This window comes from Myodes glareolus, chromosome 14 (assembly GCF_982192425.1).
Source record: "Myodes glareolus chromosome 14, mMyoGla1.1, whole genome shotgun sequence".
Taxonomy (NCBI): Eukaryota; Metazoa; Chordata; class Mammalia; order Rodentia; family Cricetidae; genus Myodes; species Myodes glareolus.
In genome coordinates this window covers 44756628-44767843 of record NC_142039.1, presented here as the reverse complement: position 1 = coordinate 44767843, position 11216 = coordinate 44756628, and the positions used below count along the sequence as shown (strand labels likewise).

The 11216-nt window shown below is 34.9% G+C and overlaps 1 protein-coding gene across 1 annotated transcript; it reads right to left on the bottom strand.

The window, feature by feature from the left end:
- Positions 1-383: 383 nt before the first annotated feature.
- Positions 384-5946, bottom strand: LOC125396340 (prolactin-3B1-like). Its single transcript, XM_048428175.3, has 5 exons — positions 5916-5946; positions 4739-4896; positions 2751-2858; positions 1699-1878; positions 384-572 (listed from the first exon to the last, which is right to left on the bottom strand). The coding sequence occupies exons 1-5, from the start codon at positions 5944-5946 to the stop codon at positions 384-386; spliced, it is 666 nt and encodes a 221-aa protein (XP_048284132.3).
- Between the last annotated feature and the right edge of the window lie 5270 nt (positions 5947-11216).

Sequence of the window (11216 nt, the reverse complement as noted above, 5' to 3'; positions counted from 1 at the left end):
AATATTCAGTCTGCATGTATGCCTGAAGGCCAGAAGAGGGCACCAGAACTCATTACAGATGGTTGTGAGCTATCATGTGGTTGCTGGGAATTTAACTCAGGATCTTTGGAAGAGCAGGTAATGCTCTTAAACTTTGAGCCATCTCTCCAGCCCTCAAATATTTGATATTAATGTCATAATACCATTACTAAATTCTACATTAAATGTAAAAGGAACATTGACAAATCCTCTTTTTGAATTTCACATTTTCAAATAGTCAATGTTTATTTTTGAATAACAAATGCATCAAGTCTAGGAATGCACCAAAAGGTAGAGATTCAGTGGCGCTTTGAAGGCCTGAATTATTAAAGGCCTTCTCCATGACAGAGGATAAGGCTAAAAGCTCAGCAGTTGTTGTTATGAACATCTCGGCACTTCAAGACCTTGAGAAAGTTGTCAACTTTATGTGTATCCCTGCGCACGCAGCGGCCAAGGTTGTACAGAGCGATGTTACGAGTGTCTTCATCAGACGACTGCAAATCTGACCATCCATACCAGAAACTGTTTTCATTTTCAACAGCTCCAGGCTGAATCTAAACATAGAAATGAGAGAGATTATTTACAAATATCATTAATTGGTAGTAATACCTTATTGTACATGGATATGTGTGTGTGTGTGTGTATGTGCATATGTGTGTGCGCACATGTGTGTGTGTGTGTGTATGTATATGACTGGGGTACACATTTGAACAATTTATGCACCAGTATTTGTGGAACAGAATCAGTGTTGTTTAAACTTCAACAGTTGGCTTTTATATTTCACTATTATTTTTTGAGGCATCTACTCATATTTTAGCCAACTCTCACCAGTGATCTCCATCTTTCTGCCTGCCTAATGCTTAGATACTGCAGAGTACTCAGTACATCTCTTTACTTTGATGTGAATTCTGAGATCAAATTCCTTGCTGCCAAAGAAGACATTTATAGATTGAGTCTTTCTTTAGCCTCATTCTATAAAACTGACAAAGACTGATTACACTAGAAGGAAAATCTATTAGTATAGAATGAATCTATCATATATTATCTAGAAGGCATAAAGCCTCGTAAATATCATTCATGAAAACATATTTTCTGATGTATCATTGGTACCAGAAGAGGTATATCCATGTAAAAGAAGACTGAGTGATCAACAAACTGGAAGATGCTTTTCATGGTGTATATGCATTTAACCAAAGGAGAATATAAGGGCTGATGCCTTCTCAACTTATTCTCTCTGGCACCATTCATACTTGTAAATTTGAGGAGAATATTCTTTTAACCTTCTATCTTTAAATTCAATCTATTCTTTATAGAATGTATTCTTTCAAACTCATGAACATATCAAACATTTTTCAAACTGTTAAAAGTTTAGTTCCAAGACTGTTATCAGAGTTTCTGAGTTATTTAGAAATAGCCAGACCACCGGTGAAAGCTACTCTCTGAATTACTATGAGGAGTAGATGTTTTCTGTTGAGAGTACTCATATTTGTGGTTTTCAGTACAGAAAATGAAGAAAGAATCTACAAATGGCCTCTCCTTTTTGGCAAGGCTGTAAGTGAATTGGAGATATATACAAATATCTCCCAGAAATGAAGTATTAAAAAATTCACTTTTTATTAAACAAATCATTTCTTTCACATAGGAGAGCAGCAAAGGAATGTGAAAGGTGAGTAGGCTTACCCAGTTGAGTATGGTCTGTAGTCCCTCCAGAAGGCCTAGAATTCGTTCCTCCAACTCCTTGGTTCTTGACATCATAACATCAGATGCATCCGGAAGTGCAGCCACTGCAACCACCATGTGCTTCAGAGGTTCTTGCCAGGCTTGTAGAATACTGATCGTCACTTTCAGAAGGTCTTCCGACTAAATGATCATGAAGAGGATTCCATTGAAATAAGTGAATCACAGCAGGGTTAACGCATGTAGAGACTGACTGATGGTTATGAGCTTGAGTATTGATTTGTTATTAATAGGAGTATAGAAACCCTTCTTAGCCTGCGATGTGTATTCTAGAAATAATTTTCTATCACAGAATCACAATTTTCTCAAAAGGAATTGATTTTCCTTAACAATAATTTCTGTGAAATGTGAAACTGATCATGTTTTGTTTTCACTGTGAGTTTTACCATCTGAAGTTCAGGTGATGCTCAGTTCTTTATGGTCTTAATAATACCACATAATAGAGAACTTTTCTAAGGATTAAATGAGTCCATGAAACGGACTGCTTTTTGGGGCTTCACTATAAGAAGATCTGAGGAAATGTTGATCACTGCCTGTACCTTTTCATCCTTCAATTGCCAATATCATACTCACATTTTGTGTATGAGAGGAGTTTGTATATGTTACTAGTTCTGGTAACAAATATGAAGAAGAAATACATTACATGTGTAAGAGGCATACACATAATAAATTTTGGGTAAATCATATTCAGAAGTTTTAAGACAAAGATTAGAGTCAACTGGTAATTTCAAACTGGTATTAAAGCTTCCCAGATATTATTAAGGATAACTCCACAGACAATAAGTTTTTAAAACATGGTACTCTAGATGATCAATTTGTTAACTTGCTAGAGAGAAATTATTAACCATATGATGTCATTTTCTGTTTGTTGCTTCTTCTTCCCTTCTCTTGACTCCGAGATTGTCACATATGCTATGGCCTCAGTAACCACACACAGCAGATCTCCCTTGTATATTACATTGGTTGTTTTTGTCACAATCAGGGAAGAAACCTACTTTTGTTTGGTGGACTTGTTCTCTGTTTTCTGGAGTAGGGATAGCAGCAGTGTGGCAGGTGCTTATCATGGGGCTCTGTTTCCAAACGCTCCTACCAAACTTCATATTCTGGAAGAAATTGAAAGGTCTGATATCTCAGCGTTAAACATTGAACAAATACATTTATAACCACATCAGTAACAGATTTTATAGTTGTAAATGTCTTAGCAAATGAAAAGTATGTAGAAATTGAAACAGAGAAATGATGTGAACACTGCCTACATTTTTTTTTGTCCATGGGAGAACCAATCTAATTTTTTACCCACCAATATTTTTCCCCTCTTTACTATTCTCTTGTCATTTTGCTCTTCCTAAATGGTATTGTTTAGAAAGAGCACCAAGTAACACATATACTGTAAAACATCGAATATTTAAGCATCACCTTTCTATTTATGGATATGAGTGTCATACAATAGCACATGTATGTTCATAGTTATGGTACCATTGACACTCAGTAGTTCATTTCCTTTAAACAGATATTGTAAAATAAATATTTACTTTAAGTATCCATTTAAGTTATAAAAGTAGTGTGCAACTGTATTGATGGTGCCAAAAGGAATCATAAAAATCTAGTTATATTCTAAAGAAATATTTATCAGTGAGTGAATGAAGAATTAAGATATATCTATCTACACACACGCACACATATATCAGTCAATTGAAGATTATATTTACTTAAGGAATTTATTATCTATAGTGCATATTTTTAGTACTAGCAATTGATTAATTTGTAAAAGTTTAATGAATGTCTAGGAATAATGTACAATTGAAAAACTATGGATATAGATTTTAGAATGAAAGAAATGCTTGTGAGAAAAAAGTCAAGGATAAGGTATATTCACCACTATTCTGAAAATATATGCTTCATATTCCAACTTTGCACTGAATTCTTTTTTTCTACTAATGAGTAACCCCCATGAAATCTAGCATATCCATTACAAATGTAGATAATTTTTTTTTGAAAACCTTGCTTTTCCTCCATGAAAACCAGCCTGTACTTTGCCCTGAGACTTTTATCCCTGGAAATTTGAAAACAAAAATTCTTTTTTATTAATTTTTATTGAGCTCTACCTTTTCTTCTCTGTTCCACTCCCTGCCTTTCCTCTCTGCTTCAACCCACCCCCAAAGTCCCCATGCTCCCAATTTATTCAGGAGATCTTGTCTTTTGCTACTTCCCGTGTAGATTAGATATATGGATGTCTCTCTCAGGATCCTCATTGTTCTCTAAGTTCTCTGAGATTGTGATTTTTTGACTGGTTTTCTTTGCTTTGTTTTAAAAGCCACTTATGAATGAGTACATGTGATAATTGTCTTTCTGGGTCTGGGTTACCTCACTCAAAATAATGCTTTCTAGCTCCATCCATTTTCCTGCAAAATTCAAGATGTCATTATTTTTGTCTGCAGTGTAGTACTTCATTATGTACTTATTTTCCTTATCCATTCTCCAGTCAAGGGGCATTTAGAAAAACAACAATTCTAAGCATGTTGGGTGTTCTGAGTAGCTATTTCTTTCTGTTTAACATCGTTTCTTGTAATTTAGTTCAAATCCACTCATGCAATTCATTACAAAATAATTCTCCTATGTCAGATATCTATATAGTGCAAAGTGAAAGCACTCGTGAAGATAGGACCCATTCACAAAAGACAGGAGTTCAAAGGGCCCTAATCCATGTATTTTGTACTTTATATCTAATTAAGTTTCTTGAAAAAAATCTTAAAAATTGCACAGTTACTTCATCTTTTACAAGTTTAAGTTTTCAAGAAGCAATTGTCTCTTGCCCATGTCTCAATGTCAACTGAAATTTTTAATTATTTAATATTAAAGTTTTAATGAAATATATTAATATTTCACCATCAAATATATAGTGTTTGAAGCTTGATTCATAATAGGTTACTCTTTCATTAGTTGAGTGTTCTGATTGTCCCTTCAGAGATGATCCAGTACTTACAAAGTCAGTGAAGACTTTTGAGGCCAGATCGTGGGTGTAGTGAGATAGTTCAACCACACGTTGGTATAGGCTTCCAGTGGACAAACGGGGACTCGGTGAGGAGGACACATGCTCCCAAAGGAGCAGATTTGAAATTGCCAGCAGAAGGAGTGTCCCAGCTAGAAAAAGAAATGAAAATGAGACGATCCACTCAATGGAGAATATATTAGTGACACTGTATAGGCTGCAAGTCTGTTCTGAGTTCTCTGTCCTATAATACTTGGGTTTATATACATGAAATCTGGGCTAAATAGTCCAACGTGGAAGCACAGGTAAACAGTAATATTTCCCAAAGCCACAGATTGTGAGGTAAGAGAATCACCTTGGCTTTTGCTTGCCCCTGTAGAGTTTCTAAAATTTGCAAACATTTTGAGATGAAATTAGTTTTGAGACAGAGATTTTAAGCCATTTTTTCCTAATAATTTTAAGGTTTGGTAATTTGTGTTAATTTTCTATCTCATTAAAGTTAGTGTTCATGCAAACATCTCTTGAATATTAAGATGACTTTAAAAAGCAAACAAGCTTTTCTCTCCACCAATTATTTGTATACAACAAATTGGTAAACTCACAATTTGTTTAAATCATGTGCCAAAATCTAACTGTTCCTCAGGTGGATTATTTTTTGAGGAGAAAAACATCCAAACCCTGACAACCCATAATTTACTTTCTCCTTCTGTGATTGACACAATTATGCCATTGAGCTTGTGTTTTCAAGAAAGTTCAACTTCTCAATTTCAGCTATTTTGTCATTTTTGTACTATTTTTTCTTTTTTAGAAAGTGTCCTGTGCTGGTAAAAGTGCTCATCAAAAACCAGTTACACTCTTTACTGTTATTGTTATGTCAAGAAAATAAGAATAAACTAAGTTAAAGTGATATATAAGTATGTGCACAATGTTTGGCATACACCTTTACAAAAGAATTCCCTGAGAGAACCACTGAACTCCAGATTAATTCAGCAACTGGTTTCAACAATTAATTTTCAGCACATTGTTGACCTGACGCCAGGTAAGTAATAAAATGCATCAGTTTCTCAAATATTACAACACCAATAACTCCAAAGAATGCATTCTATCCGAACCCATTTTCACAAAATAATACACTAATAGAGTAGAGAAACATTAAAGAATTACTACTTACAGAAGGACAGTTGAGCCAGTGACAGCTGCATCTCTGAGAAGATCTGCTGCAGTGTAGACTACAGCACAAGAAAGCTTCTGCACCTGAATGCTGTCTTCTCGCAGTTCACCTCCTCTTATATATACTAACAGAATCTCCCTACTTAAGACCATTTATGTCTAAGTGCAGATGGAAGCAGTGTCTTTTGACTAGGTAAAAGTTTCAAGACTATCCACGTAAGAAGTATTCAAACAATCCTTACTCTTGTCACAGTGCTATCTTTGTATGTATTATTTTTGCTTTGGGCAACAATGTTCAGGATTCAAATTCTTTTGGAAATCACAAATGTCATCTCAGTTCATCAATGACGCAGAATCATGTCATGGAGGAAAATATACTTATTTCCTCTTAATTTTTCTTTAGATGGGACTTATATATTCTTTCTGTCATGTCATTTATAAAGTACCACAAAAATTTCAGATGGTGACAAATGCCCTCCCTCAGTTATCTTTGAAGTTTGATGCCAGCATGCCCTAGAAAGTTAATTGTTCTCAACATTTTATTAAGACATGAATTTATTGATGTATCCTCTAAACTCAAACGACTTTCTTCTTACATATTAGATACTTCCTCAGTGTTAAGTAAGCAAAGGGCACATTTAATGCTTTCAGTTAACTTGAAAGTGTTGGGGGATGCTTAGCAAATATGATTGGTATCTTCTACTCAATCTTTAATTTTATTTTGCTTCTTTTCCTCATAGTTTTAAAATAACAAGCCATGAAGAGGTTAGCATTATATCATGAAAAGTTTGCATACAGTGAGTGACCAGCTTCAGGACAATGTATAATGCTCTTGATGTTGAGAATCTATAAGTATCCAGAAGTGTTGTATCAAGGTACAATAGAGGAAGAAGAAATCTCATGTCTTAACAAGAATGGAGAACTGGAGCAGATTAACTTACCCGGGGTGAGAAACTGTACTATGTTTGGCTGTCCATACTTGGTACTCAGTTGCCTGAGACCTCAACATTATGCTACCATCTGGTATAGCGCTAATAAAGTAGAATCAGTTGAAGTGTCACACATAGATCATTAAGGTAGTTAGTAAATTCATGGCCATTTCTGTTCTGCTATACTTATTGCCTCAATAACTACCTTAAGGATTCTGACAGGTACTAGATGGTTTGGTACAAACAGGATGTTTATTGTCCGAGATTTCAGCTCAAATTGACGAAGGATGCATCAGCAATTTCAACTTAGCATATTCCCATTTCTCCCAGTAAAGCAACTTCCACGTACAGTTCAGCCTCAAGGTTATCTCTTAACCTATGATGTCATTGTATATCATTCACCTTTAGTGTACTGACGTCAAAGGGAAAAGTGCACAGAGATGCAGAACTAACCTTGAATAGCCTGTCTAATCTCAACACACATGCCTTCCAGTGACTCCCTTTATGAACCTTTTCCTTTTGTCCTGCCATCTTCTTTGCTTTTATACTTAACAATCCAAAAACTTCTCCTACAGCACCCATCATCTTCCTTGTGTTCTCATGTGGGTGAACACATTCTGGGCACAGGTAGTGTGCCACACCTTTTGTCTAACTGATCATGGGATTTTTCATTGACACATTTTAATGACACATTTTGATCAGCTATGCAGCAGTGAGGTTGGATAACCGACATTCAAAATGAAATAAGAATTTTTTATTATCTCCCTATTAAGGACAGAACTATACAAATCCAGGATGGGTCAATTTTCTACACCCCACCATTTTTCCCCTACAATAGCAAACAGGAACAACCTTTATCTCACAGCATTTGCCCCCAGAAAATATCAGTTAATCTTATTCATAGTTTCATTTTGGTATGACCCATAGGTGCACTGTATATTTTACAATGTGTTGGATGTCTGCAGATAAGGGTGGAAGTAGAAAATCATAAACTCTTCTATAAATTAATTTAACTGGCCTCTGTGGCTGAAATATAGGACATTTAGGCGACTCATTGTGTCAGAGAGTGTTTGATGCTGGTAAGCTTTCCCAAGTGCTATGATGAAGACAGAGACTGGATGAAGAGGTCAAAAGAAGTAGAGATCTCCTTTGTTTTGATACAGTTTCTATTATTTTTAAAGTTTTTTGATATGTATGTGTTTTATATTTGCCTTCTCATGTGTGATGTCAAAACCATGTGGGCTCATCTAGTTCAGTTGTCTGTTATGGGAGTTCGGAATAACTTCTGAACTCTGAGATTAAAGCCTCCCATCTTGGAGGGAAGCTTCTTATGATGTCAGATGTTAAAATGGAAGGAGGTGAAACAAGATGGGTTTTAATGGGAGGGAAAACAGTCCCCCAATCTGCAGGATAACTCGTTATGCTCAGGAAATAAATATTCAAGGGTCTCCAAACATGAACCTGGCCAAATTAGTTAGGAACCTCTTTCCAAACATGCATACATTGTAAGAAATGCTGAGGAACACTCAGACACAATGCACTGTCCAAATGGCTGTCAGAAACCCTGCAATGCCTGGAAGAAACAACGTTGTTTACTTGGAAGAGGCTCACATGAGCTCAATTGCTTGGGAAAAAGAACAACAGAAGTTAGTTGTGGTCCCTGGAAGAATTGGAGGCCAAAGATGCTGCCTAGAATGGTGACTCTCCAAGCAGGTCATCCCCTGCAAACTGCAGCGTGTGCTCCAGCAGATTACCAGGTTTCTTGAACTGTGAGCCATGGATGGGTGGGATTTGAACAATGTGTGAATATTTCAGAGTTTGTGTTCAAGATTTAAACTGGAGTGTATCACAAAATAATCTAGATAAACTGTTAGATATGTTTGCCAAGTTTGTCTATGGGCTTTCTATCCAGCCCTTAGAACTCTACCTCCAGGGAATCAGATCCTTACACCTCTATTAGTGTCTATAGGCATCACAACACTGCTTAATTTTTGTAGAACATCATAGGAAATTTTGACAAATTGTCAGTTTGAATTTGACGTTTATAAAGGGTCATTTTTATAAGAAGACAGACATTATAGCCATGCATATACACAAAAGGTAAACATTAGAAGTCTTGAAAGTCTGTTTGATCCAGGATCATCTCATTGGCAAACGCAATGGATATGTGATTAGTCGTTGCTGTCATGGACAGTTTGCCAATTTAGTACACAGAGATAGTGGAAATCTTATGTGTACACCTGAGCAGACACTGGAGGAGTTTATAAAGAGCAATAAGATGAATGTCTTCATTGGCCTGTCCCAACCAAGCAGAGCAATAATTTTCTTCTTTCATAAAACTTATGAAATAATAAGTTTCATGTTGAATTGAAACATCAAAAAGACAGTTATTATTTATATTATTAATGCTTATTAGTTATTATTTTCTTGTGTGTTTCTGTGTGTGTCTCGGTGTAAATTTGTAAATACATGACTGAATGTGACTGTGCAAGGGTTAGCCTGTCTAATCATTTAGGGATCAGAGGTCAACCTTATGAAAGTTCCTCTGATGACTACTTTCTAATTTTTTTAAAATTAAAAAAATTACATATAAAATGTTTTAATTAATTGTTAAGTTTAAGATTATGATATAATTACTTCATTTCACTTTTCCTTTTCTTTCCTCAAAACCTTACTATAAAATTCTCATTGACTTCTTTCAAATACACTTTTATCATCAAATGTTGTTATGTACATAGTAGTGACATACTGTATATTTTATAACATTATATTCTTTTCTCCCTTCTAACTTCACCTAGATTCTCCCACATTCTTATTCATCCAATTGCATGTTAATGCTCTTTATCTTCTCTAAAAATCATCAGTAAATGAAAAGAAACCTTTCCAATGTGGAAACAAAGACAGATTCAATGAGATTAGATAGATAGATAGATAAATAGATAGATAGATAGATAGATAGATAGATAGATAGATAGATAGATCACAACATCTGATTATGTCTATCTCACTATTCCTAGAATTGAAAGTAGAAACCACCATGTCTTTTTAATATTTTGGGGTTATTCAGGTCCTCACATTTAGAAGGTTCACTTACAGACTGAACCTTCTCCCCTGAATCAGTGAGCATTCCTTTCTAGATTTCAAATGAAGTTTGGAAGAAATTGAGAAAGAGAAATTGAGAAAGTAGAAATCAAGGATTTTTACATATTAAACCCAAGGTATTATAAATACAATAGTCAAGTAAAATAGGAAGAGATGGCTATATATTTTCTTATGTTATATTTATCTCAGATGAGGTATATCTATGCACAAACAGACATATGGAGAATATGAAAAATGTTATTTGATTGTAGATACAGATTTAATCAAAGGACAATGTAGGGTATAGTCTTATTTCATTCAATTCAGAGAATTTTAGTTTTCCTGATGTGTCGTCTATACTTTGGAAGTTCTTGTAAAGTTTCCTAATGCTTTTCCATCTATCAAGTAAATCTGTTTTTCGTATTAAATATATTTGCAAATCAGTGTACATGGTAAATATTTCATTTAATATGTTAGAATACATAGTATTCAAGCATGACTGTCATAAAGAAGGTCTACTCCATTCAGAAAACTATCATCTAAATTACAGTAAGGTAAAGTTGCTTCTTATTGTGATCACTGGTATTAGGTTTCTTACTGAGAAACCTGGGAGGACTTTGGATTTGCAAGCAGACCCTTAATAATAACACTATCAACAAATTGGTTACCTAAATTTCATTCTTTCAAGTGAAATATTGTAAAATTATTTTCTCATTATAAAAATCACCTCTTTCAGGCTAGAGATAAGCAAAGAAATGTGAAGAGCCAGCTTATCTTGCTAAGTAAGGCCTTAGTTCCTTCTAGCATTTCTTGATTTTTATCCTGCACATCTTTGGCTTTTGACAGCATATTATCAGAGTCTCCTGAAAAAGCAATCACTGCAGATACCAGGGGTTTCCGCAGGTTTCCTAGGCATGTGAAATGTTGATAACTGCTCTCATAGGTCTTCTGCGTAAGCAATCATGATAGAAGATTGCTTTAAATAAGTAACTTACAGTATGGTAAGTACATGTGGTGTTTCCATCAAATCGCATCCTACAACATCAATTTGTTATTTATAAATGTACAGAGGAACTTTTCCATATAAAATGCATATTTTAGAAATGGAAAATTTATGCCATAGAAGGATAGTCTGCTAAATTAAAAGTAATTAGTCTTAACTATTTATTCTAATATGAAGCCAAACTGATTTTATATTTTTCTATCTGTGTTCTACCGTATTCCATCCTGTTATCTGTTGCTTGATTGTTTCCATTAAAATTTGATGGGACTCAGCAGATATCCACAGAAGT

Bases quoted from the DNA above. Each gene is read 5' to 3' on its own strand.
- LOC125396340 (XM_048428175.3), bottom strand. From the start codon at position 5,946: ATGCAGCTGTCACTGGCTCAACTGTCCTTCT. The intron at 4,897-5,915 runs GTAAGTAGTAAT...TTCTTTTTCTAG, and splicing joins ACTGGCTCAACTGTCCTTCT to CTGGGACACTCCTTCTGCTG. The intron at 573-1,698 runs GTAAGCCTACTC...TTCTATGTTTAG, and splicing joins TACAGACCATACTCAACTGG to ATTCAGCCTGGAGCTGTTGA.